The sequence below is a fragment of the Centrocercus urophasianus genome, unplaced genomic scaffold (assembly GCF_019232065.1).
Source record: "Centrocercus urophasianus isolate 14NV4802_14NV808 unplaced genomic scaffold, USGS_Curo_1.0 seq_74, whole genome shotgun sequence".
Lineage (NCBI taxonomy): Eukaryota > Metazoa > Chordata > Aves > Galliformes > Phasianidae > Centrocercus > Centrocercus urophasianus.
Window position 1 is genome coordinate 1,097,279 of NW_024885355.1, and position 26,925 is coordinate 1,124,203.

General features: G+C 45.8%; 2 protein-coding genes across 2 annotated transcripts in view; both read right to left on the reverse strand.

The window, feature by feature from the left end:
• Positions 1-2,483: 2,483 nt before the first annotated feature.
• On the reverse strand, positions 2,484-13,779 carry CLNS1A (chloride nucleotide-sensitive channel 1A). The gene is made up of 7 exons (XM_042838215.1): positions 13,627-13,779; positions 10,564-10,700; positions 8,679-8,786; positions 7,673-7,783; positions 7,183-7,356; positions 5,438-5,522; positions 2,484-3,093 (listed from the first exon to the last, which is right to left on the reverse strand). Exons 1-6 carry the CDS (start codon positions 13,743-13,745, stop codon positions 5,455-5,457), a joined length of 717 nt encoding a protein of 238 aa, XP_042694149.1. The 5' UTR covers positions 13,746-13,779; the 3' UTR covers positions 2,484-3,093; positions 5,438-5,454.
• Positions 13,780-21,820: 8,041 nt separating this feature from the next.
• The window catches only part of RSF1 (remodeling and spacing factor 1), a 54,692-nt gene continuing 49,587 nt past the window's right edge, over positions 21,821-26,925 (reverse strand). The window contains exons 15-16 of the mRNA XM_042838175.1: positions 25,395-25,586; positions 21,821-23,621 (exon numbers count right to left, since the gene is read on the reverse strand). Coding sequence (XP_042694109.1) covers positions 23,056-23,621; positions 25,395-25,586 — 758 coding nt within the window. The 3' untranslated portion in view covers positions 21,821-23,055. The remainder of the gene's footprint in view (positions 23,622-25,394; positions 25,587-26,925) is intronic.

Here is a 26,925-nt window from a genome sequence, read left to right on the forward strand (position 1 = left end):
CAGAGCTCTTTACCACTGCTTACTAAAGGAAACTTCTCTTGGCAAGAAGCTGTACAGCAAACAGCCCACCCCAGGCTGAGCCTGCTGACGCTCCATCTTTCAGCCATTCTTACATTCATCCATTTCTTTACAACAACTGTAAAGGGCTGCTAGAACAGAACCAAACCAATGCACATTACCTTTAATTGAAAACCACATACTGCTTCTAAAGCAGACGTTGGTAGGCTCCTACCTATCACTTTCTTGCTTTACTGTTTATCCCTTTTACCTACTTCAAGATGATCCATACTTTGTATGTTTTGTTTCTCCGCACTGGATTTGCCTTTGCTGTTGTACTTCAGCCCAGTTTGTAGCTTCATTTCTTAAGGAAATGAGCCTTACACCATGAATTCATCTGCATGTCTCCTTTGAGCTCATGAGGCCCATAGGATAAAGCTCTCAGAAGTAAACTCCAAGGAGTATAAAAGTTAAGTGAGAAGGAAAGAGAAAGCACTGATACAGACTTAGAGGAAGCCAAATTCTATCAGATTAGAGTCCCTACTACCACACCATTTTTGAAGGCCTGCAGTCAAAGTCCATCTGTACATCTATTATTCTGGCATAGCATATAGTTTAAAAATAAGTTTTGTATTTATCTGGGCACTGGAATATTTTAAGTCATATATATAAGTAATGCATATCTACTCCTGTATATGAAGGTGCCAGTAAGGCAGTGTGATTAGGAGAACCCAGGTAGGGCCTACATGTACCTTATGTAACCTTTTTACTTCAGCCATGATTGTTGGACTTGATGATCTTTAAGGTCTTTTCCAACCTGTGTAATTCTGTTCTATGATTTAATCCCAGAGCTAAGCTGATGTTGGTCTCTGTCTCAGTCAACAGTTTTTCTTCTCTAAAAGTCAGTCAGACAGCTGCTTGGCCTCACTGCTCCAGTGCACTTAGCTCATCACTGGGAGGCTCAGCAAAGAACAAAAAATTAAGTGTTAACTGCACAGAACTTTCATTTCCCTGTCAGGTCAGAGTAGAACAGTAGAAAGTGGTAGATGGTATTTCTGCTGCTTCTGTGGATCCCATCCACTGTTGTAACCCAAAGTACAGAGTACAGGTTGCATGCAACAGTGCTGATGACTTTAAAGCTCTGCCACTCCACGCTGGCTCTACAGGATTGTGACTGTTTACTTTGTCCTCAGACAACTTATCTGGACTGCGCAGTCCGAACTGATGAACTGCTCACTGCCAGAAGTTCAAGGTATGCCTTGAGTGTTGGAACACACTACAAAGTATTAAAGTCTGCAGAACATTTGTTCCTCCACTTTTTAAGCAGGAGTATCTGCAGAAGAATCATACAATGGCTTGGACTGGAAGGGACCTCAAGGATTAAGCTCCAACCCCTCTGCCACAGGAAGGACCCCCAGTCTCCACATTTAATACTGGACCAGGCTGGCCAGGGCCCCATCCAACCTGGGCTTGAACACCTCCAGGGATGGATGGGGCATCCACAACAGAATCACAGAATTGTAGGGGTTGGAAGGGACCTCCAGAGATCATCGAGTCCAACCCCCCTGTCAAAGCAGGTTCCCTACACCAGGTCACACAAGTAGGTGCCCAGGTGGGTCTTGAATATCTCCAGAGGAGGAGACTCCACAGCCTCTCTGGGCAGCTGTTCCAGCACCTCACCACTCTCCTAGTAAAGAGCTTCCCCCTGACATCCAACCTAAATCTTCCCTCCTTCAACTTAAAACCATTCCCCATCGTCCTGAGCATGTTTATAAACAGAAATGTGCCAACACCCACATTGTACCAGTCCACATGCAGGCTGTGCAATGTAGAAATGTAAGAATGTCCATAATTCCAAGTATTAGCTTACAGATTTTCTGCATGTTCACTGTGCTCAATTTCAAAACTGACCACAGAGTTTCACGAAGAACGTCTTGTTGTCTGACATGCTGAATACTTGTTAGTCGGCAACAGAGCTCACTTTTTAACTATCTCAAATTGAAGTAATCAGCAAATATTCAGAGTGGTTCTCGTTTTCACATAGCTTGAAACCAAACCCAACATACCAGGCCGGACAGCACTGCTTTGTGACACTCCGAGAGCACAGGACAGGGAAGGAAAACTCTTCATTTACCAACTTCATTATGTTGAAAAAAAATTTTCAAGTCAGTCAGCTTCAAATCAAAACGGACAACATTTAGTATCAAACTTCCAGGGGGAAAAAAAACAACAATAAATTTGCTGCCATTGCTCCAGCACGAAAACATCACCAAGCAGAGAGAAGTGAAACGATAGAAGCAGAACAAACCTCTCAGCACTGTAGAGACATTTGGCCCTGATATTCTCACATGTGGGTAAACACTGGAAATGGCTTCACTGATTTTTTTTTAATTATTCTTTTAGAGAGTGCTAACAAGCCAATGGATGCCAGTGTCAGAGCTGCTAGAAGCTTGCTGACGTAAAGGACTGAGAATGGCAATGCAGAGTTGACTGTGAGATACAAAAATCTTAAGTTTATTTAACAATGTTGTTAACATTTAATACAAAGACAAAACAGTTCTCATTTGAAGGACTCGAGAGATTTCATTCCATCTCCATTCTGCTACCCAAACTTTGCTCCCAGAGAATTCAGAGGGACAGCAGCAAACCAACAAAAGCAATTACTTGAGGGGCATTACCTTTAGCTTTGCTTTTAATTCATGGCTGACCTTATTTCCTTCCAGTTTCACATGGTAACACTGCCATTCTATTCCACTTACTCAAAGGTACAAAAATATGGAGAATTCCAGGACAAACTACAATTCTGTTCTACTTACACTCTTCTTTCTGAAGTCCCAGAATTCCTACAAAGGCTTCTTCCAAATGACCCCTGGTTAGCCCCAATCAAGGGTTAGATGGGAGAGAATTCATTTGTTTTGCTTTTTTTTTTGTTTTAAATAACCCCATAGTGGTCACAAATGTCAAACCCTTTTTAAACATATATAAAAGCATTTATAGACCTTGATGTCTGAGCTTGAGTCATTAAAGATTAACTGCCAACAGTCACTGCAACGCCTTCAGTTCTACAGCTTACTCTGGAAGTGCCACAAGAAGAATCTGAAAGATACAAGACACCAAAGTTTACATCATTGGCATTAAAAGAAGAGATCAGTAATCTTTACATAGAGTAGCAACTATCCATTGGTCACAGCCACAGACAGCACTTCACATCAAATGCATTCCTTTTTGGAACGGCTGGGCATCATCTTTGCCTTTGACAGCAGATCTGAACTCAGACCAACTGAGAACAGCGAGCACTTGGGGTCAGCTGCTGTGTGCCTGAGCCTGGGAAGCCCCCTCCCAGCACACAGACACAGCACTGCTCAGAACAGCCTCGTGATGTGACAGACAAAACAGCTCTTGTTACATGAGCTCTGCCCGTGTCTCGCATCAGCAAGTCTTCCAGGAGCTTCTGCAGGCAGCTGCCACATCTCATTTGGGTAACGAGCAGCGACGTGCACCAGCAGCACCCCACAAGGACACTGCTCTCTGAAGGACCACCAGCAGGATGTCCTTGCCAATTGTTGCTGCAGTTCAGGAAGCTGAAAGGACCGAGCTGCTCCACAGATTACTGAGAGTAACAGCAGACTCTTTGCCCTTGTTTTCAGGACGTGGAAGCGAGCAGCCTTCATGCTCAGGCTTGTTAGGATGATGAGCACAGGCCTAGAGCTGTTCCTACGTCACACCTTCTGTTAGTTCTTGCTGCAGTACAGCCTACAGTTTCGAGCTTCCTTAAATTACACTGACTCAGGGAGGTGGATGGTTGCATTTAAAAGCTTCTTCAGCTCCTGAGCTGCTGCCTCGGTGTAACACCTGATGCAGCACGTGCAGATCTCCTGATCCATCCTGATGGGGATCAGCTCCATCCTGAGGTCAGCAGCAGCTTAGTAGCAAGCCAAAGAACTCTACCCATCCACTTCTGGCAGTACTGATCTCCTGCAGCCAGCCACCTCCCAGGGTGAGCAGCAGGGAGAATCCCACCGCCCACAGCTGCTTCTGACAGTGCACTGTGTGTTCTGCTAGGAGACCAATCCAAACCACTTCCACCTGCATTGTCAGGCTCCCTAGAGATCTGCTCCCAGCCAGAACCCTGAACCTGCTTAACTTAAAACCAGCACAACAAGCACTCAGATCTGAATTTAAAACAGATGGGTATTCTTATTTTTAGCTTGAAAAACCATGGGCAGAAATAATCTTGGAGACAGCCATCAGAGCCAAGCTTTTCATTCAGAATCCAGGAGTTGCAACAACCGCAGCTGAAGAGTTTTCTTAATTTCATAACCTTACTTCATATCAAATAAGGCAGCTGCTCAGACGTAGGGCAACCAGAACCTAGACTTCATTTGGAAGAGCTCCTACACCAAATAATAAATACTAATTGAAGACCAATGGCAGCGCCTGAGATTAAGTGGGTACTCGGAGCCTTTCAGAACCTCAGGAGTCCAGCAACAAATTAAAATAAGGAACGTAAGAGGGGAGTAGATGCACAGAGTCTCTCCATAACAGCCTTTTTCAGAGCTGCAGACTCTTCCTCAGTACCACTATAATCTCCAACTACTTCTGACCCGTTTTCACTGACTTTTTTCAGCTTTCTTCCTATTTCTGCCCTTTTCTCCTCTGCCCCATTCCTCTTCCCCTCAGCTTTTCGCAGTCTGCTCCACAAGTTCTTTCTCTGGCATTTCAAGTGGGACAATGCAGCACTGCTGGAGGAGGGGTAAGATCACATCCCCACTGGGCTCTGCACTCCCCAGATAAGTTGCTTTTCCTCTCCCATCCAGCACTAGCCAGGAAACAAACTCTGTAATGCCACAAGAGGAGTGATGCAGTACAAGTGCTGGTAGGCAAGAGGGCACAGCAACACCTAAGTAGGGTGCTTGATTCTCCATAGTGCACTTTTGACCACAGTGCCACCCAGGGGGCTTGACAGGTTCAATCAGGAAGAGTTCCTGCTCCACTTAGAGTGAAAGAAGAGATGGACTTGTGGTGCTATGGATCATTCTGGCCCCTTGAAAGCCCTGGGAAGTCTCAGACACTAAGGGTGAAATGATGGATACTGAGGACAGTAACTTCCTAGTACTGCCTCCAAAATTCATATATCAGCATCCAAAAACATTCAAGATGAGACAAATTTTAACCTACTGAAGAGTTGACTCATCTTCCAGACACGCATTCCCATACAGGGTGATGTTTATACAGTCAGTTTTGGACACCTGTGTGACAGATCACTGAGCATCTTTCCCATACCTGCAACAACTACAGCGACCTTTTCCTTCTCTATGTCACCATCCTTCTGATACCACAAGGCATTTCCTGCAGATCTGCAGTCACTTCCTTTACAAATTAGAGATGAAACGCTCTGCAAGACTGAAAAGCTTTGCTGTCAGAAGACAGAAGAACTTACAGCAGCATACGTCCTCCTCAGTGATCAACTTCTGCATCTTCAAATTGCCCTGCAACTGTTGGTGCAATGTCCACCTCCATCCCATCTGGAAAAACAACACAGAACAGCCAAGGCTACACAAAATGCAGGCAGGACAGCAGGTGTTACCACGCAGAAGAGAGCGAGTGCCCTCTGCTGACAAGAGATGATCAGAGCAGGAAACGCCTCCATTGAACTTCAGAAAGTGGCCTAAGACACTGATGTGCTCACAAGCCCATGGCCTCACTTCAGGTGTACCTGTAGGTTCCTTTAAGATGTCACCACTTCCTGCAACCTCGAGTCATTCTATCCTATTAAAGGACTTCAGCATCAGACTTAAAATAATTTTTAAATTAAAGTTCCGTGTTACGAATGTGATCCCTTTAAATAGCTTCAGTTAGGCTCAAGCAGAAAGAGACCAGATTTCATTCTGAAACTGCCTTCAGCAGCCAGCAAGTCGAGAAAAAGGAAAACTGCCCTGTGTTAGATAGCAGGTCTGGAACTGAGCAGCCCTGGGGATACAAATAAGCACAGAAAACCACGCAGCGGTACCGCAGCAAAGAAGATCAGGATGGCTCATCAAACTTACCCAGATGGCTCAAAGATAAATGACATAAAAGACTGATGTTCACTTCTATTTTAATTCTCACATGCCATTAACACTGTCAACTGAAAGCAGGGCACAGTGTTGGCAAACAGTTGTGTGCATTTCCATACGTCAGCTCTGACCGGTGAGGAACGTGCAGCAGCTTGTTTCATAAAGGAATTTGAGAATAGCTTTTAAGATTGCCAAAAAATTCATCAGCTAATGTTTGCAACACCATTTTCAGTTGATAGAAATACATTACCAGCCAATTTTCAAATGGCACGTATCGAGTTGTGATCAGAAAATCAACTCATGTCTCTTTACCAGAGTTCCCTAAGGCCTCTCTTACCAGAGCACAAGATCCTTTGCTTCAAACCACACCACATTCGTGCCGTGGCTTTTTGGCAGCACGCACACTTGTGAACAATTGCCAAGGATGGAGTACAGGAAGAGCAAAATTACATCAAAAATCCCTGATGAACACCTTGACAGCTCACTGAGAATTGCAACCATTGCTGGCGAATGAGCCTGATGCATTAGTTTCACAAAAACAAGGTCTGATATGTCACTAGTTTTATGTTTTTCTTGTTTTTCTTAATGTTTTAAGAAAAATATTATCTAAGTAACAAAACACTTGAATTTTTATTAATGATGTTGTGCATATTACGAGAGCTGCTCCAAAAGGAATGCCTCCTCTTGTACTCTGTTGGCCCACAGTGTCAGAGGTGCACGGTGGTGGTGTGGTGAGGCAGCAGAGGTTGAACCTTCCCACAGATGTTCCATTATATTTTGCTGCATTGCAACAGATGGCAGCAGAGGGGCAGCGTGACAGAGTGGCACGTGACACAGCAGTGCATATGAAGCAAAGGTGACACCGAATTCCTCCATGCAGAAGAAATGGCACCCACTGACAACCTTTACCACAGCAACCCTCACTGCCCACAACCCATCACAGGCAACGTACTGCATGCAGAACCACTGCCGTTTTTACAACCCATGGCTGTGAAAAATAAAACCATACATCCAGTATGGTTTGCCATCACCCACAGCACAGTAGTCGCTCAGTCCTGGTGTTCACGGACACCAGAGTGGAGAACCACTGCTCTCATGCATTCTTTAGGAAGAGAAAAGAGCATCTTACCTTCAAACTCCCTTATGGAGTCTTCTGTTCTCACCCCGGCCATGTTGTACTGACTGCTGACAGACTGGGCCAACATGCCCTCTAACCTCTCCAGTGTGGCCTGACCTTCTGCCGTTAGATGCGACAGTCCTTCCTCATACGTGTAAAAGCTGGGGATGTCGCCCTGTTCCAGCTCTGCAGGACAAAGGCACGTTTATCAGACCTACACTGAGGAGTCTGGCTCAGAAGGACAACACACACTCGTGCCAGGATGTTCACTGCAAACAGCTTATGAGAATCAGAACATTTTTTGCTGAATTCCAGCGACAGGCCACACTTGGTTAGAGATCTGTGGATTTCCGTGTTTTATACTGTGCCTGTTGCACAAGAAATGCTTGGGCAACATGAGTAATACACAGAGAACAACTTAAAGAGATCAAAACATACTCCTAACAGCACACAAGTTGTACCAGGTACCCAAGGTATCTGGAAAGAAACAACTCTTACGAACCGCGGGCCTCAACATCGTACTCATCGCCTTCGTAGTCATTGTCTGAATCCTCATCTTCTGGGTCTGGGTGCAGAGCTTGGCATTCACACATTGCTGAAAACATGGCTTCCACTGTATGAACAAAACAGAATCATCTCAGCAAGCAGCCCAAAAGAAAGACACCAGTAGTTACCTTCTAGTGCTTTCAGTTGGCTGCTGTGAAGCACAAGTGCTCAGTAGGGCTGGCACCTCTCAACTGAGGAGCGGGGAACCTGCAGCTCCACCCAGCAGCTGGCAGCACAGCTGGACTTCCAGGAACCACACCTGCAGAATCAGGCTCCCACCTCAGCTAGGAAGTGGCAACTTCAGCTAAGATGCTGCTAGAAGCAGCTTCTTACACTGCATTTTAATATTTGCTCTGATGCATGGGTTGAAAATCAGAAGTCTGATCTGACATTAGGGCCTGGCACACTCCAAAGTTATGAAGGCACAACAGCTGGTGACCAGACGTGACATGACCAGATTCTGAAAACATAAGATACTAGAGGCAGCAGTACCAAAAACACATCAAGGCAGTCAGTTACAGAGATTCAGAGAAAAACCTTCTTTGTTTTTCCATTAATACCCCACGGGCAGCAGCAAGAAATTCTGGAATGAGTGATGAGACTTTTATTTCAACAGAATGGCCACTGAGCTCACACTCATCATCCAACAAGCCAGCAGCCAGGCCAGAGAAAAAGAAAACTTCCTAGATGCAGCCTGGTGCTCCATGCATGCTTGCACCATGTCACTGACAACAAAGGCTCAGCAGAGGCAACGGCAACAACTCAGCCTCTGGTTACCCTCCTCAGGATCCCCTGCAGCAGCTAATGCATCACATTCCTAAAACGTGGATCCAACTGAAAGTCCCCACAAGACAAGATATGATTGGCTCCCAGTGGCAGCATCCAACATCAGACACAGTGCTAAGCAGACACTGCAGGACGTGCCGTTCACAGCGGGTGCAGCACAGCTTCCCTTCACTTACGGGCCGATTTGTCGCCGGGTACGAATCTGAATTCTGCAATTGGTTCGACGTCGTCATCGCTGTCTTCCTCCTCCCCTTCAGCCATGGGGGCCTCCTTCGTCTCCTCCTCTTCAGGATTAAAGAGAAAAATGTTTATTTTGTTCAAAAAAAGACAGGTTTTGCCTTTAGAATCATAAGCAAATCAGGAAGCTGGGCACAGTCTGCGACAAACCCGCTCCCATCCATGCTGGATACAATACATACAACAAGGTGCTCTCACAGCAGCCTGGAAAAACTTGCAATGCACACAAGAACTCTGTTTTCAATTTGAGGAGCCAGGTTTTCTACAGTGTTCACGTAATCCAGAATCTTTATTGCTTACCTGCAGAGAGGTTGAGGTACATATAAAATCAGTAACTTCTTAAAAGTCTCAGATATCAGGGAACCCTTGCGCTGCTGCCATGAGATCAGCCCATTTCCAGTCTGGCCTCTCACAGAGGACTGACACTGACAGAAGGCCACACTCAATTTCTCGTGTTCTTAGCAAACCAGCAAGGCAATGAAGCAGAAAGTCTCCTCACAGCCCAAGTCAGCTGCGGGTGAAACCTTGCTTCCTGATTTCTGTGCACCACATATTTGAATAACTGAGCAAAAAACACGACGTTCTACTTTCTGTAAAAACAAAATCCACGCAGAATACAGCTTGCAGCTCATCCCTTTGTGGCTGGGGAGGTTGAACCGACAGCCTCAGAACTGCGTGGTTACTTTCTACAGAACGAGAGGACTACAGTAAGGCTGTTCCACAAAGAGTGCCTTTCATTACAAAGAGAACTGGCAACACGAAGAACATGAAGAAGCCAAGAAGCTGCCAGCCTGCTACCCCAAACAATGCAGTGTCCAAGGAATTCACCCAATCCCTTTGGAACTGAGCTCCCCAGGCTCAGCTTGCTGCTGCTGCTGCTACGTCCAGCTCTTTGTTTTCAACCAAGTCAACCCCTGCCTGCCTTCTTCTAAGGCTGAGGATGAGGCAAATATACACAAAGAGCATTACAAAAACATCCGAGGACGAACAGGACGTACCCTGCCTGACTGAAATCAAGACTCCTGCAGCCTACAAAGCAGAGACATTTCCATATAACACTACTCAGCAGTTAAAATCCACAGGCCAGGGGCAGACATGAGAGCTGAACCCTCAGACTCACCCTAGCTGGGCACCTACCGTGGCCAGAATTCTTTCATGTGTCAATCTATTGAGGTTTTACTGAGGTTTTAGGAGCTATCACAGGAAAGATGACATGTTTCCAAGCACCACTGTAACAATTAGAAGCTGGAAATAACATCTTTCTTCAGGCCTGCTCAAGACTTAGCACTCATTGCTCTTCAAACGATACAGCAGAGTTGATGAGACTTAAAAACATTAAAGGGTCTGGCAGAACTGGGAATGCTATGAATATCTATTAAGCTTAATAACATGAATTATTGTCTTTCTTGTTTAATGAAAAAATAAAAGCAAGATGTAGGAGAGAGTAGAAGTCAGGCTTCCAGGCTAATGGGAAACAGCAGGAACTCAGGAAGCCTGAGCAGAGGGTGGAAACATTAGCAGAAATTTAATGAAGCAAAAATGATGCGTAAGCACAGGAATCACAGGGAGGCTGCAGCAGAACAGAGTGGTTTGAAATGGCTTTAAGAAAGGAGAGAACCTGCTTCAGTGGCTCTGGCTGTACCCATTCACGTGCTGGGATACCAAAGAACACTGACATAAACAAGGGTAAAACTTCAATGCCACAATAATGATCTCCCAGTTCTTACAAAAAAAGGAAAAGATATCGCTTGAATTAAGAGCTTAAGCTTTAAAAACTAGAATTTGTTCCCTTTTTGAGGAAGGGATCGCAGTGGTGGGGCTTACCTTCAAACCTGGCATTCACCATGACGTACAGGTGCTCCCAGGGGTACGCATTCAGGTCCCTGGAGACAGCATGTAAGCTGATGGTGGGATAATCCAAGGAGAAGCCAACTCCTGAGTTTTCCAGCCATGACAGACGGCTAAAAAAGAGGGAAAAAAAAAGAAAAAAATAGGAAAAAAAACCCACCAACAGAAGTTAGAAATCAAGAGAAGAATAAAAGGACCCGACTCACACCTGTAGGAAACCAAACCAAACCCAAAAAGTGAGACGTTCTGGGGAATTACTGAGCTAATGAGCAATCCCTGAACTGCCTCAGCACAGCCTTGCCACAGCCTATCTTAAAGCTGAAGGGAAAGGCCATCTTTCCTCACGAAACGTGAACCTGAGCACCTCAAGCACATCTCAGCTTCACCCCATTTGGATGGAAGACTGAATTTCTCTCCTTACTTCGTCATTTCCCACTCTCTGTAGATATCCACCATACCAAAGACGACTACAGAGATGCCAGAGCATCGTTTGCTGCTCCAATTACCAAACGTTCTCAAATCTCAGTCCTCAAATGCTCAGTATTTTGGCACCGCTCTCAGACAGCGGGTTTGGATTTTGGGCAGTGCTGTGTGGAGCCAGGGCTTGGGCTCAGTAATTCTCGTGGGACCTTTCCAACTCCTTCCAACGCCCCATATTCTGCGATTCCGTGAGAGCAAACAGAAACACTGAGCAGCAGAAATCAAGGACAACATCAGTGAAAAGGTCCCAGACTGTTCCTGGAGAAAACCTCCGTCTGAGAGCGGTGTCCCAGTGCTTCCCTCCATCACTCAGGGCACTCATTGCCCTGGGCAGCCTGCTCCACGTTCACTGCCCTCAGGGGCACAGCCTTTTCCTCACAGCCCCCTGACCCTCCCTGGATGCAGCTCAGTGATTTCACCATTCACAGATACCCCAAACTAACTGTGTTTGGCAGCTGCTTGATCTTTGTGACATCTACTGAAATCAAGTTAGAAGGAAACTCAGCACCATACCCAACAAGAGCAGATGCTGTGCAAACAGAAGCCATCGTATCTGCAATCAAGCAGCTCAACAAAACAGTCACAGAATCACAGAATGGCCTGGGTTGAAAAGGACCACAATGATCATCCAGTTTCAACCCCCCTGCTATGTGCACCACCAGCCCAGGCTGCCCAGAGCCACATCCAGCCTGGCCTTGAATGCCTGCAGGGATGGGGCATCCACAGCCTCCTTGGGCAACCTGTTCCAGTGCCTCACCACCCTCAGTGTGAAAAACTTCCCCCTAATATCCAACCTAAACCTCCCCTGTCGCAGTTTAAAACCATTCCCTCTTGTCCTATCACCATGCACCCTCATAAACAGCCATTAAAATTGAAATTCCAGACAGATTCCCCTTCAGCAGGGATAAAACAGCACTAACAACTTCCAGTGGCTTGAAAGTCCTCAAATAACACTAACCACTTCAGGAACGTCTCAGTCTGAAAGCAGTGTGACAACTCATTTCTCTGTGCTGCAGAAATGCATTCAATTTACAGAATCACAGAATGGCCAGGGTTGGAAGGGATCTCAAGGATCATGAAGCTCCAACCCCCTGCCACATGCAGGGCCACCAACCTCCACATTTCATACCAGCCCAGGCTGCCCAGGGCCCCATCCAACCTGGCCTTGAACATCCAGGGATGGACGGGGCATCACAACCTCTCTGGGCAGCTGTTCCAGCACCTCACCACTCTCTCTGTAAAGAACTTCCCCCTGACATCCAGCCTAAATCTTCCCTCCTTCAACTTCAGACCATTTTCCCTTGTCCTGCTGTTATCAACCCTCCCAAAGAGTTGGTTCCCCTCCTGTTTGTAGGCTCCCTTTAGGTACTGAAAGGCTGCAGTGAGGTCACCCCACAGCCTTCTTTTCTCCAGGCTGAACGAGCCCAGCTCCCTCAGCCTGTCTTCGTAGCAGTGCTCCAGTCCCCTGATCCTCTTTGTGGCTCTCCTCTGGACCCTCTCCAACAGCTCCCTGTCTTCTTTGTACTGGCGACCCCAGACCTGGATGCAGTATTCCAGATGGGGCCTCACAAGAACAGAGTAGTGAGGGTCAACCACCTCCCCGTCCCTGCTGGCCACCCCTCTTCTGATGGAGCCCAGGATACCATTTGCCTTCCAAGCCACAAGGGCTCACTGCTGGCTCATGTTAAGCTTTTCCTCTATCAAGACCCCCAGGTCCTTCTCCGCAGGGCTGCTCTCAAGGACTGCTCCTTCCAGTCTGTATGGACGCCTGGGATTCCTCCGGCCCAAGTCACAAGCTGCATTTTGCTGTGTTGAACCTCATCAGATTCATCCAGGCCCACCTTTCCAGCCTGTCAAGGTCCCTCTGTATGGCATCCCTTCCTTCCACCGTGTCAACTGCACCACATTTAGGGCACTTTTCAAAGAGTACGGAAAGCTGTATTGCCTTAATGAACAAGCTGGGGTTCCGAACTTCTAAAGAAGTCATAAATGGAATCATAGAACGGCTTGGCTTAGAAGGGACCTTAAAGCCCACCCAGCCACCCCTCACCAGCTCAGGCTGCCCAGGGCCCATCCAGCCTGGCCTTGGGCACCTCCAGGGCTGGGGCACCCCCAGCTCTCTGGGCAGCAGTTCCAGGGCATCACCAAGCTCTGAGTAAAGAGCTTCTACCTAACACCTAACCTGAATTTCCCCTCTTTTAGTTGAAAACCGATAACTGAAGCGCTCAGACAGCATCTCAGTTATCGCCTTTTGGAACACGTTAACCAACGCCTGGTGACCACGTGCAGCACCCACAGAATTAAGTTAACACAAGAGAAGCGGCTGAGGGCCCTCGGTTCGTTCGGCCATGAGCAGAGCGGGCTGAGCCAGGCGGCTGCGGCTCCTCACAGCGCGAGGAAGGGCAGCGCTGAGCTCTGCCGCCCCGTGAAGGAGGGCCGGGGGCTGCGAGGGAAGGGCTGCTCCCCACACAGCTGCCCCTCAGCGCGCTCCCCGCGGCCTACTGCCGCGTCCCCACAGCCCTCACCCCACAGCCCTCACCCCACAGCGGCCCCGCGCACCTCTCGGCGATGTAGAGCGTGCCGGCGCCCAGGCTGCGCCCCGCCAGCACCGCTTCCGTGTCGGGCTGCCGATGGCGGACACCATCAGCCGGCGGCGGGAACCGCTTGAGAAAACTCATGGCGCAGCCACCCCCTCCTCCTCCCTCCGCCGCCGGAAGCAGTGGTTGCCGGAAGCGGAAGTGCCGGCGCTGTCGGGCCGCTCTGGATTCGACTCTATGGTGCAGGAGGATCGTGCATCAGCGCCGCCATCTTGTGGCCGATCGCGTGCTGTCGTTGGCTGAGAGAGGGCAGGGGAAGGGGAGGGTAGAGGAGGGGAGGGGTTAATTTGGAAGGGACCTTCGAAGATCATCTAGTGCAACCACTTGTGTAGGCCTGACCACTTCAGGGCTGGCAGAAGGTTCGAGTATCTTTGTGAGGCCGTTCTCCAGGCACCTCTTGAACGCTGACAAACTTTTCCATCAAAATACTGAATGCTTTTCCTTCTCTGGATTATGGTGCTCATAATTTTGGATAGCAAAATGCCCCAGCAGAATAATCCGGAAGAAGAGAATGTATGAAGAAGCCAGGGGCAATGAGAACACCAGGGGTTCTTTGTGAGCACTCTGCCACTCCTACCCATTTAGGATTCTAATTAAACCGATAATTACTCTTCATAGAAACAACGACCTTGGCAGAAATTAAAGCAACTTCAGTAATGAAGTGACATTTAAACACTGCAAGAATTGAGATGGGAAGAGATGAGGAAGCTGAAGCTTCTCAACCATCTTCACGTGTGTCGTGCCAAGGCGATACGGAAGTGCTCACCCAGAAACAGAGCAGAACAATCTGTCCCTGAGCACAGCCCAGGCGGCAGCAGCTGGCGGGGTGAGGTGCAGCTGTATGAAACGCCCATTCACCGCACTCAGGGATTAGAAATCAGCATTTCTGCTCGCTCATCCCGCGTTCCCTGACTGGACAGTCCACATCTGCCATGGAGATCTGTAGCTCTTCTGTAGCCAGCTGGAAATTGTCACAGCTCCTTCCAACGGTTTTACGTGAATCTTTCTGCGTTGCTCGAGTGGAATTAAGCCCCTGTGATGGAGTGATACAGAGTACATTTCTCCTCCTGCACACAAATGCGTTTTTCGTGTGTCATGGACCACCCTTCCAGAAGAGGACAGGTAAAAGCGTGGTTTAAGCCTTAAGGTTGAGAGGTTGCTTTTGAGGCTAGGAGGAAAAAGCCACATTCTCCTGGTTTACAAGATCCATCTACTTCATGACACAGTGCCAAGTCTTGAATCTTAAGGCAGTTTAGCACGAGTAGGCAGACATTCCTCTAAGTTCACAAATGGAACAGAATGGCACCATTTGAAAGCTCTTTTCCTCGGCTTTAGGAGCTTACAAAAGCTACTCAGCATTCACCCCCACACTGATGAGTGAACGCTGGATGTCCAAAAGGGATTTAGACATGTTTAGAGCCAGGAGGGATCAGCCAGCACCCACCCAGAGTGGCAAAGAGCCATCTTAGCACAGCACACAGCGCTCACCGTGCCTGATTCTCTTCACTGCTTGCACAGCGCTCCAGCATTCAGTGCACGATGATCATCATCACGCTCAGTCCGTTGAAAACACAAATGTAAAACTTTGGCATTTCATTTCAAGGAAGAGGATGCAGCTCTCATTGCTACAGGAATGCACCACAGCCTGGCTCTGACCACACGTGCATTGGGAAAAGAAAAAGGATCAACAGGCTTCCATGGTTAACGCTGAGAGAAATCACACTTCTCCCGGTTCATGCTTCTCTCCCTGATTTCTTCCAGTTAAGTTACATGATGTTGTCAGTGTTCATTGCCACACAGCTTCTCTGCCAACATACATTTAGTCTTTATTAAATAAAGGAACCTAGCTCCTCTTCTTAGTACCACATGGAAACCTCGGGGATGTCTGCCAGCAAAGCCGAGCAGAGGACTCCATGGCCATGGCAGGAAGTACTGCTAAGTGCTGGGTGGGCCCTCACCTTCAAGAATTCACCACTGGCAAATAAAAACCATGCTGTGGTCTCAAGCAAATGCTGAATTCCATCCTCGCTCCTGGTTTTTGTCAACTGACTGCAACATCGCCCTGAAGTCAGGATTTAAAATGATGAACAACTGCAAGAATCGTTCCATCAGGTCTTCCTCATTGTCAGTCAGAGCTGGGCAAGGAGAGGAAAACTGGATTTTAACAAAATTACTGCCAACCATGAATTCTCCATTCCCATGGCAGCCATTGAGCCACTGCTGGGAAAACGCAGCAGCCATTTCTTGGTGCTTATGTTGAAAGAAATCCCTCCTGGATGGAGGTGACCACCATGAAAGAGCACTCGTTGCTTCAATACACATTATACTTTGTACATCCAGTTATTTCTTTTTTTTTTTTTTTTATTATGACAATTTACATGTCATATTTATATGAAAGAAATGACAGTAGATATTATAACAAAAACATTATGAAAGAAAAGTTACACAATTAGGCCTACAAGCTATAAAATGGCTTCAGGCCCAGCTTATACACAAAGAGTTCTGACCAGACTGTAGTGAGACAACGCTGAACAATTCATTAACAAAAATATTGGCACCAGCCTTAACATTTTTTTTTTCTTTTTTTTACTTCATTTACAAGGAATACAGTATTTAAACAGTTGCGTACTGCAAATCTAAAAACATGAGCTGTTATTAAACTGCAGTTAACCCTTTGAGCACTGAGGCCACCATGACTTCGTTTTAAAAGGTTTTAATGCATCGTGTTTCGCATGCACGTGGTATTTCTGGCGAGGGGGGGAAGGACAGTGACAGCACCACCCAATTTATGTGCAACAACGACAATTCCAGTTTTTTCAACATCTCTCTCCCCACCTCCCGCACACACAGTGTGCGTCCCCTCGGTCCTTTCCCTTTGATATTGGAGCAAGTCACGATGGAAGAGATTTAACAATCGAGGTTCAGGACTCTGAAATGCACGGGTTAAGCTCTGCACAGAGCTCGGCTTGCGGGACTTCTAGAGAAAGAAAAGAAAAATGAGGCCAAGCGTGAACGAGAGTGATGGTAAGGAACTCCAGATTTCTCTGTGAACGTACGAACAGCACACAGGAGTAAGACAGGACTGTATTTCGTGTAAGCGTGTCCGAGATTTTAACCTATCTGGCAGTTTCGATCTAATTGTGGCAGGAATTGGAGGACAGCCGTTCTGCTAGCAATTACCTGGTCTACGCTATCTGGGACTGTGAATACACCCAGCGCTTGTCTAGCATCCACCTAAAACTCTGCTCCTATCTGAGAACCAGCATCACACTGCCAACGGTGACAAAGTTTTTGAATCAGTTGAATGCCATCTCATGGCTGCCGCAGATCTATGAAGCAGGGCTAGCAACTAGCAACCTGACTGGCATGAAAAACAAATCGTGTTAGTGCAGGTTAGGGGCAGGAGTACCATTGTAATGAATACAGCATAGGCATCAGATACTGTACAAGACTTTAGAGTCCATATAACGAGTATGAAATGGAAAAATAAACAAGCTATATAGCTGTATGGTTCCTCTTCTACCACTAACTTGATCTGTTAAGGACTTTTAACTAACAAACGGTGCACTGGTAATGAGGCCTATTGCATGTTTTAGTAAAAGGACTTTATCCCCTCAGGATCATTTAAGTCAAGTTCTGACAGACGAATCTAAGTATCACTAATCAGTTTAGTCGTGTGGGACGTAAGAAGAGGAACAAAGGACAAAGGAACCTGCGTGGACTCCAACCAACATCCCCAAGGCAAACATTGTCACAGTGCTCTACTGATCCTAATCTTCTCCACGCCACGCTGTGCTGGTGGAACTGCTCTCAAGGAAAGAGACCGTGAACAGCTTTGCCTGTTGCTCTGAAGGTCACGATGAGAAAAGGAGGTGTCAAGATGATTCTCCACACGGAGACCTTCCATTTGAAGTACAGTCTTTAAAGGGCAAATCAGAAGCAGTTTTCAGGCCTGTCCAAGACCCATCTTGCAAATTGCAAGGGCTTGCATCCGCATTTTCCCATTCTGCTTCCCTCCACCCATTCCCCATCTCCTGTTAATGGAAAGAGCGTTCCAACAGCAGGAGAAACCAACTCGGTCTGCACCTGGGGAACCAGTGAGACTGACTATACACAAAGTGCTGCCAAGTGCACAAAGTAAACCAACTGAAGGAATAGAGCAATTCTATCTTTCAGTTTTCCTTAGTAACCTTTGGGGTTATACGTAGCAATAGTAGATCTATTTGCAGACACACCTGCCTTCATCAAGCACGTGTCCTCTCTAACTTCTGTATCATCATCCCCTCTCCTGATCACAAGCTCAGGTGCGGAGTGTCAGCATTTACAAAACGACAGTCAAAAACCCAAGCTGTGGGACTTGCTTTTAATCGCAGTTATACCTGGAGCCTTTACACCACATCCTCAATTATAAAAACTTCTTCTCTACTTAAGAGTGTCCTATTCTTTCCTCCAGAAGCTGTACACATTTCTTTTTTAAAGTAAGTGTCATACTAAGCAATATACATCTTCTGCAATATACAAAATAAGTTAAATTATTCCAAAGCACTGGGACAAACAACTCCCAAGCACACGCTTCTGCCATTTGGAACGATCTCATGAGTTATACCTAACCTAAAATGAGAGCTTGGTAAGTGATGCACATTATCAGAAATGACCTGTAATCCTCAGTAACCCGACTGCTGTGTTTCCAGCTGCAGGAATAAGCATTTCTGAAGCCAGAGTGTTCCGTGAGATCCCCAACTCTACAGCATCACAAAGTGGTCACTGAGGATTGCAATTGCTTCAATATATGCTGGATAATAAGTTCTGTTTCTGTTGTTTTTTTCATTTTCTCTCTTCTGACATATTGATATCGTCCCTACCCCACTTGTTCTAGAAGGGGAGGAGGAAAAGTAAGATCCCAGGAAACGCGGGCTTCATCCCGCACATTGCAGACAGCAGTCCTAACTGCTCCCATAGATGGCTTAAACACTAGAGGAGTTGCAGTGCTGTGCTCTTTCTGCATGAATTGCTGGAGATCTCCCCACCATATCCAACAGGTTTTGTTTTCCAGAAAGTTACCGTTTGAAGACATTTGATATTTGTACATACATTTATACACGAAAGGATTTTATATACCCAGTGAACTGAAAGCAAACCTAAATACGTATCCAAGGCTGCAGGTTGGATGCTTGTGGATAGCATTCACTGCACACGGACCAAAACCAATTCTCAAGGCCCATGCGTTGCCATTTTGAACTAGATGATACAAATCCCTTGCCACCAAAATTCCTCATTTACTTCCCATGGGAAAAAAAAAAAAAGAAAAATGGTGAAAATAAGTAATTTGAAACAACTTGCTGAAAGTTTCGACCAGGCCTACTGCAGAGCATTGAAAACCAAGCTGTAAGCACCTGAAAACAGGTGTGAGCTGTGCAATGGACACCCTGACAATGGACTACTGAAATCACTGCACAGATACCAAACAGCTCAAGTGAGAAACATGAAGACAAACCAGGAGAAGGGCACTGCTACCATACAGTTTCTCTTTTGTGAACATACATTTTTGCCTCAAGGTTCTTTGAGTGGGACCCCTCAGAGTGCAGGCCAGCACTCGGAAAACAGCAGTTGACCAGGAAAGAAGAGCTTCACTCATCAGCTCCCACTGCCTGCAGAGCAATCGAGAGGTTTCAATGCACAGAAATCTCGAGGTGACATATTTATACATGAGCAATTCAGAGAAAAATAATCTCTGTTTTTCCCAAGAGCCATTAGAACAGAACAATTGCTTCATTAAATGAATCAGGAAGATACAGTAATTTTATAAGGTAATTTGACATGTAGGAAATCAAACTATCTAAGAGCTCAGAGACTTTGTTGTTCAGTACTCGTCTTTCTACAGGCTTTCAACATTATGGGTTTTTTTTGGTAGCTTAGTGATGTTGTTTTCCATTTTTAAATCAAGGTTTAGAAGATTCAGTATCTAACCAGAAGACAGCAACCGCAATGGAATTTTGCCTTCTTAATTCCCCACCCTTCTGGTTGGATTAACGCTCTGCATTCCTTAGCACAGAGTGGCCCTACTTTGCACATCCATCCCATGCTCATGGCAAAGCCATCCTTTATCTTTGTGGCACCCAAAAACGTCCATTCCTCAACTCAGTTTACAGTTCCTTCCCTTCTCCAGTGCTTCTTAAGACTCACGCAACCCACAGAAACCAGTTCCCTTTCTTCCTCATCAGTTATACTCTGAAGGATCCGCAGTTAAAAAAGACACAGCTTTCGGTGTCAACCTGTGTGCAAAGCACAGCTCAGCCAACAGGTGCTCCTTCTTCTGCTGCCCAGTCCATTGTGTGACAAACCCCTGGCCAGAATGCATTCTGTTCCTTGCACACCCTGAATTTCTGTTTGCCCAAAGCCACGCCTGAAGATGAGCAGTCAAAGACGTGACTTCTGATCTCACGATGCATCCAGGAGAGCACAAGCTGCTAAGGACACCACAACACCTGGAGGATCCCACTTGGGATCACATACACGTGACACGACAGCAGAGCCACACATGGCAGCCAGCCGGCCTTGTGTCTGAAAACATCTTGCCAAACAGATTCACATTTCCGACCATGCTGGAAGCCTTAGACAGGAGAGGAAATGGAAGTCTTAAAATCCTGGGCTCTGTAGAACATCTAGGCAGATTTTCCTTGCGCAATGTTCCCAACGGACTAACGGGACCCTGGGATCCCAAGGGATGAAATATCCCAGCTACCGAAGGTGACTTCTCAGAAGACAGAGAATTGTTCTCTAAAACCCACCAATAGAAAGTAACAACCTGTCTGTCCACATTGGTTAAACTTGATGCTCTTGACATAAACTTCAGTGCTTCACTTCTGCTTTCTGCTCCGCTACGTCACTCCCGAACACAGTGCTCAATTTCTTCCTGGTTGGTATATTTGCTGTTTTAACTGCTTTGTGTTTGCCTACATTCACAATGACTCACCCACTACATATCCAGCTTTTGGGGCTGTCTACAAGCAAGAACGTTTGCTACGGCACTGATCAGACAGGAAAAGGCTCCATGTGGCAGCAGAAAAGGTGATGGCACTGCCAAAATAAATGAGGAGTCACTGACTGCACAGTGTCGCTGCATGGGAATCAAGACAGTTTGCACTGCATATAGTAAGAATGCTCAGCAATTATTAACATTAGAAAGTGGAAGCCATGTGTTCTTGCTTGTTTTAAAACACAAGTATACTAGAAATGGAGAAGCACTACATTTATGCATCACCTAGGCAAAGAAAAACATTGTAGTAGCTAAAATGCTACATACACTTACAAGAACATTCTAAACCCTGTTTTAATACCTGCTTGTGAGATCTGTTAACAGTTAGCATTGACAAGGTGGAAAGATATGTAATCTTTAATGATGTTCAGCTCTCATTTAGAAAGAGCATGATTTCTCTTTTTTTTCTTAATCACAAGCTTGCTTAGCAGCAGGCAATGAACGAGTTCTGTCTTTCTTGCAGCTCTGACGATTCTAGTTGTAGGTGTGCACTGCTAGAACCCAATCGAGTAACAGTCATGGAGTGGTTCTGATTGAACTCATGGAGAGACAGGTGGGGAAACAAAACCAAGACTTTCCAGGCCAGAAGTAGGTATTTTGGGGTGTAGGTACTCTGGAGAGGTATTTAGTAAAGGCCTAACGCCGGTTTTAGTAGAAGAAAACAGAAGTGCTTCATGACTGACTAGGAAATACAATATAATGGAAGGGAATCAGGTGGGGCAGGAAAGGAGAACTCACTCCTCAGTGGCAGCAGCAGTTTCGGTGCGTCCATTGCCGGCAATGGACATCAACACCAGTCAAAAATCCAAATCTCAGAGCAAAAGGAGTAACAGATGTGACCTCCTTGGATTTCAACGTTTGGCAGATCTTTTTCAGCTGTGTGCTACAACATGTACAAATGCTACAGCCTGCATCTTAATTCCAAATGAAGAGAAAACTCAACACCACCCAAAGCAAATGTCAGCTCTGCTCTTTCTTATGTGCCCACGTTTGTTGGTTTTGTTTGTAGTCTCCTTTTTTTTATAATGAAAGCACACATCACCTCAGGCCCACTCCAAAGTTGATGAGACGTCTTGGAGTCGCGTGTTTTCTCTCAGAAATACTGCCTTCTTGAAATCAGTTTGGTCACATGACAATTATTAAAATGTATTTTAAGAAAATTCTAATGGCCAAAGGCCAACACTACATTCAAAACCTGCTAATACATCCAGGCAGATAACTAAAATCAAAACAAAAACACACACAAACCCCAAACAGAAAACCTCCAAAAGGAAAACTGTTCCATTTGTTTACTTCAATTTGAAGTAGATACTAAGGACATGAATGGACCAGTCACGGTTTATTGGAAAATCCCTCCATCCTCTGAAGCGCTGCAATTCTGTGGTCAGTGCAGTTTGTACAGACACGTTCCATTCCGAATGCTCCAACGGAAGGTGAAACCCAAGTGGCCAGGCAGCTGCTGCAGGATTCTTTTGTCTGTAAAAGTTTACAGCACGCCAAGATGCCATCCTGCTTACAGACCAGCTTCGCCTCGCTGCGTCCTCCCACTGGACACCGTGCACAGAAGACCAGCTGATGAACTACGCATGGGATAGCTTTGCAAATTCATTGCTAGCGTGTTTCAACTGTCAAAAACTTCATTACAGTACACTTTACTGTACAAACACTTTAAAGGATGTTTATTAGGAAAGTCTGCAAGTCATAATGGATAGTAGAGTTCTTGTTTATGGTACCTTCTCGGCCTCTAGTAATTCTGTTTGCCTCCTGTATTAAAATCAAACTGCTTCCATGAAGGTGATTACTAATGAGCTATGGCATGTTAACCTACAACTCACAAAATGCGACAGTACAGACGTTAAATTTGAGACTGTCTGTTAAGTTGTAATCTAAGTTGTGAACATTTAAATATAATATATATCTCATATGAAAAAGCTAAAGCACAAGTGCTTCTGCACCCCGCCCACCCCTTGAGCCAAACCCACCCCAATTTTGGTTTGGGCCCTGACCGATTTGGAATGCTTTCTTAGGCCACCCATTTCCACAAATTTGTATGCACTCAGGAAATATAAAGCCAAAAATATACAAATCTCTTGTTGTGATAAGGTATTTGTGAGTGAAATTACCCAGGACCATGGACTTGGAAGGAGAAAGGGGGGTAAGAGAGGGAATTTACAGCAATTCTTCTTCAAAGTTCAAAACTGGTCACTTCACAGAAAGACTGCAGGACTGGTGAAATTCTTGCTTCTAAAAAGTGATACTGTAGTGGAGAATTTTCTAGGAAAAATAAAACAGCTTTTAATAACTGGCCCGCTGGTATGAGCTACCGTGGAATAAATTAGCACAAAAATGGAAGTCTTATAACTGTTCACTGTTACAGACGTAATCAACAAGGTCAGTCACTCTCAAAAGTTCATCTTCATCTTCCTCTGGCCCTACCACTTCCTGCCCGCTCCCCGTCCCGTTGGGCGCCAGGCTGGCACTGGCTGTGCTGTCCTTGGGGGCTTGGGTCTTCTCACTAGGTTTGCCAATCAAGTTCTCAATGGTTTTACCTGGGCTCTGTCCGTTGGTGGAAGGCAAATCCACCAGGCTGTAGTCCAAAGGGCTCTCTACTTTCCCCACGTTATCAAAGTCATCTTCGTCGTCACTTTCTATCCGGTAGCAGTGCTTCTTGGTGTTGTCTTGAGGAGCCTGTGGTGCCGGCAGCTTATTTGCAGGGTTTTCTGCCTCATCGTTTGCATTTTCGCAGTTATCTTCATCGTCTGTTTCAATTCTGTTGAGCCGCTTGCGGACAGGCCTCTCTTCATCTTCCTCATCCTCTCCTTCCTCAGAGTAGTCATCCGTACTTCGCCGACGCTTTCGAATCCGTCGCTTCGACTCCTTTGTGGAATCGTCATCTTCGGAGTTCTTGGACGCGTAGCTCTCTGGAACAAGCAGCAGACTTAAAGCCGTTAGCAAATCTGAGGGCACGCAGAACAGCTACACTCCTATTCTTTAATGACTTACACTCATCAAAACGCCATCTCTCCCTGTCTCTCAGCACACATTTCGGTCTCCTTCCTCAGTCCCCCAACCATGTCAAAACTCTTGCATACTCCTCACATGCTGAAGAAACTGCTCAAACGGCAGAGTCCAGCAATCTGTTGGTATTCTGCTCTCAGCCTGAGCGTTACGCGAGGCTTTGGAGGCTTCTGCTAGAAGTTAGGAGCGCTAACTACCTCAGGAATAGCACAACTTTACAGCCTTCCAGAAAGTGAGGACCCTCTGCAGAGCCAGGACTTGGACTCGGTGATCCTCACGGATCCATTCCAACATGGGATATTCTATGCTTCTATGAAATAATGGCTGCACTGCCTTCAAAAATATATACATACATACATATACATGCACACAACCGTACTCTCCTCCCCTCACCAAATTCTACAGGACTTCTTTCAAGTCATGAACACTGTTTGAATGTGACTGGAAGGCTGCTGTCCCTCAGTGGAAGGCCTTTTCTTTGCAAAGTGGCTTAAGTGAAAAAAGACAAACTGAAAAATCAACCACCCCTGGCTTTCTCCTTGCTATTTCCATTAGAAATGCACGCAAATTGCCATTTTTAAAGGTATTATCAGTGTGGGTTCAGGTTGCTAGAGATTTCGTCAGAGTATTTTCAACGTAATTACATTTCCAGTAACTGTTACACACTTTTTACATTAGAACCGTGGGAAACTACTGGAATGGTACTAAATGGCATTGGGTTTAGTATGCAAAAAGCCAGTACCAAAAATACCTGAAGGAATGGGTTTTCGTGTACAAAAGACACCATCAATCAGGCATTGTTTAAAGTCACAAGTGCAGGCAGCAAAGAAAAAATCAGCCACCATATAGCAGATCGTGAGTGGACAGCCTATATATCCTATTTCTGAGAACAGACTGTATATTGAAGAATGAGATCAAGTTTTCAAGATACCCTATGACTGCATTACATACTTGCTTCCCTTCATGGAAGAGGATCCTGTAACATTTTACAGACTCAGGCCAGCACTTCCAAAACTTACCTACAGGTGCCCTGGCACCCACTGCAACCTGTAAAGCTCAGCACATCAGTGCCAAACAGATGGTTCTCATGAGCTGGGCACCAGAATTCAAAGGACCCAAAGCCAGTGGCTGTGTTTGCACAAGCTAATTTGGTATTTAAATGCACATCAGTGGCTCATGGAGTGACTGACAGTACTGTGAGCAGGTTTTCTGTTTGTCATACACACCTGCACTGATTGCAGCACCTTCAAACAGGAGGCTGCATTGGAAAAGGCTGAACGACCACAGAGGAAGGTAGGGTGGCACACCGACCTATGAAAACAATCAGGGCACCAGAAGGCAAAAAAGAATCTTTGAGCATTCGTGGAGAAGCCTTTGTGGCCTCTTAATAGAGAAGTGGCAAAACAGTGACATCAATTACAGCTTCGAACTGCCACCACTCATTGCCAGACACAGTAAAGTCAGACCCTGTGAGGCCAAAGCAGGGACAGTGACTCTGAGGAGTAACCATAATGGCACATCACACAGTGGGCCGCTTCACAAGGAAACGAGTTTCTGAGAAACATCAAGGAACTCTAGAATGAAAATTTTCTGGGCATCTCTGAATTAGACACAGTTTTCTCCTTAGGCTAATGCAGACACACACCAGCTCCTGCAGATCAGACTGTGTGCTTTACCTTCACTATCTGAAGTGGAGAGCCTGCGTTTATGAACTCTTCTCAACTCCTTGCCATATCGGACACTTTTCTGAGAGCCATCACTTTCTGAATCCTCCTTGTAGTTGACTTGCCTCTTCTGATTCCTTCTTGATCTTCTCCTCCTGGTTTCCAGGTAATCATCATCACTGTAATCCGTGTAATCACCACTCTCTGTACAGAAGAAAACAGCCGTGTCTGTTATTCCATGAAGACAAAACTGCGCTATTTAGATCAGCTTTAGACCAGCGCAGATAAAACCAGGCACATTTCCAGCAGAGGAGTCTCAGCCATCACCCCTCATTAGCCTGACCTGTCCCAGGCTCACGCATCACTTCTCCCTTTCGCTGCCAGCAGCGAATTGCTTACTTTTAAAACACAAATTCTTCCCCATCAATCTCCCCCAGAGCAAGTTTTCTTCCCATGTTTTCGCTCCCTCATATCTACTGGTGCCAAAGATGCTTCCTCTACAAATCCTGCCAGTTGAAGTGACCTGAGTCAATGACATACATTCCCATGTCCAGGAAAGCCCCTTCTTTTTTTCATTTTTTTTTCAATTTAAATGCATTGCACTCTGCTCAAATAATTCTCAGAACAGGTAGATGAATAGAAACAAAACAAGAATCCAGGTAAGATCTGGCTTGGGAGTTTTAAATGATTTACAACAAATCTAGGCTTAAAAGTTCACTTCCAACAAAAACTATGGAGAAGAAACTTACCATCATTCTCAGTTCTTCCTGCACCGGACTACTGCACCTATTGGCTTTGAGAATTGAATGTATTTACATTTTTAACAGTTAACATCAGCTCTGAGTCAACTTCTGCTGCTTTTTCACTGATGCCAGAGCAATTATCCTGAGATCACAGTACATTCCTATATGCAATCCATGCTGTTCTTAAATTACTGACTGACACCAGGGACAGATCGAAGCAGCAATCCTCTTTACCTCCTAAAATATTACAGAAGGGGTCACAGCCAGGCAACCAAACACTGCCTTCAGAAAAAGCTCCCATCTGTGGAGACTGACAACAAAGTCACTCACAGGGAACACTGCTTCTTTAACTCAAAACAAAGCTCCTGAGGACAAACAGATCCTGAGGACAGCAACAGAGGTAAAGAAGAACAGCTATGAATATGCAGTTACATCTAAGGAATTACATTGGAATCAGTGAGGCAAGGCTCTACCAACCAACACTTTGCTGCAAAAGTAAGAAAACTACACTGCATTCTGTGCTTCCTCTTCCTGCTCTTTTTTGAAACAGGATGCTTCTGGTGGTACAGAACGGGGCCTGATCTTCTTGCAGATACGTGTTCACAAAGAAACAAATTTGCTTGTAGGCATTACAGAGTAGATGGCCAAATTCTCTGGATCTTCAAGGTTCTGCAAATATCTTCATTACTAACCGCTCACATTTAGTGCAGTGATGCGTTCAGGACAGGAAGACAGCAACTAGTGCAAGTGCATGTGACTATCTTGATCTGTTCATGCATTAACCCTCCTTCTGGAAGCCA

Coding starts and splice junctions, on each gene's coding strand:
- CLNS1A (XM_042838215.1), bottom strand. CDS start 13,745: ATGAGTTTTCTCAAGCGGTTCCCGCCGCCGGCTGATGGTGTCCGCCAT. Junction 10,701..13,626: donor ACGCTCTACATCGCCGAGAG/GTGCGCGGGGCC, acceptor CCTCTTTTTTAG/CCGTCTGTCATGGCTGGAAA. Junction 8,787..10,563: donor GGTGAATGCCAGGTTTGAAG/GTAAGCCCCACC, acceptor TTAATCCTGAAG/AGGAGGAGACGAAGGAGGCC.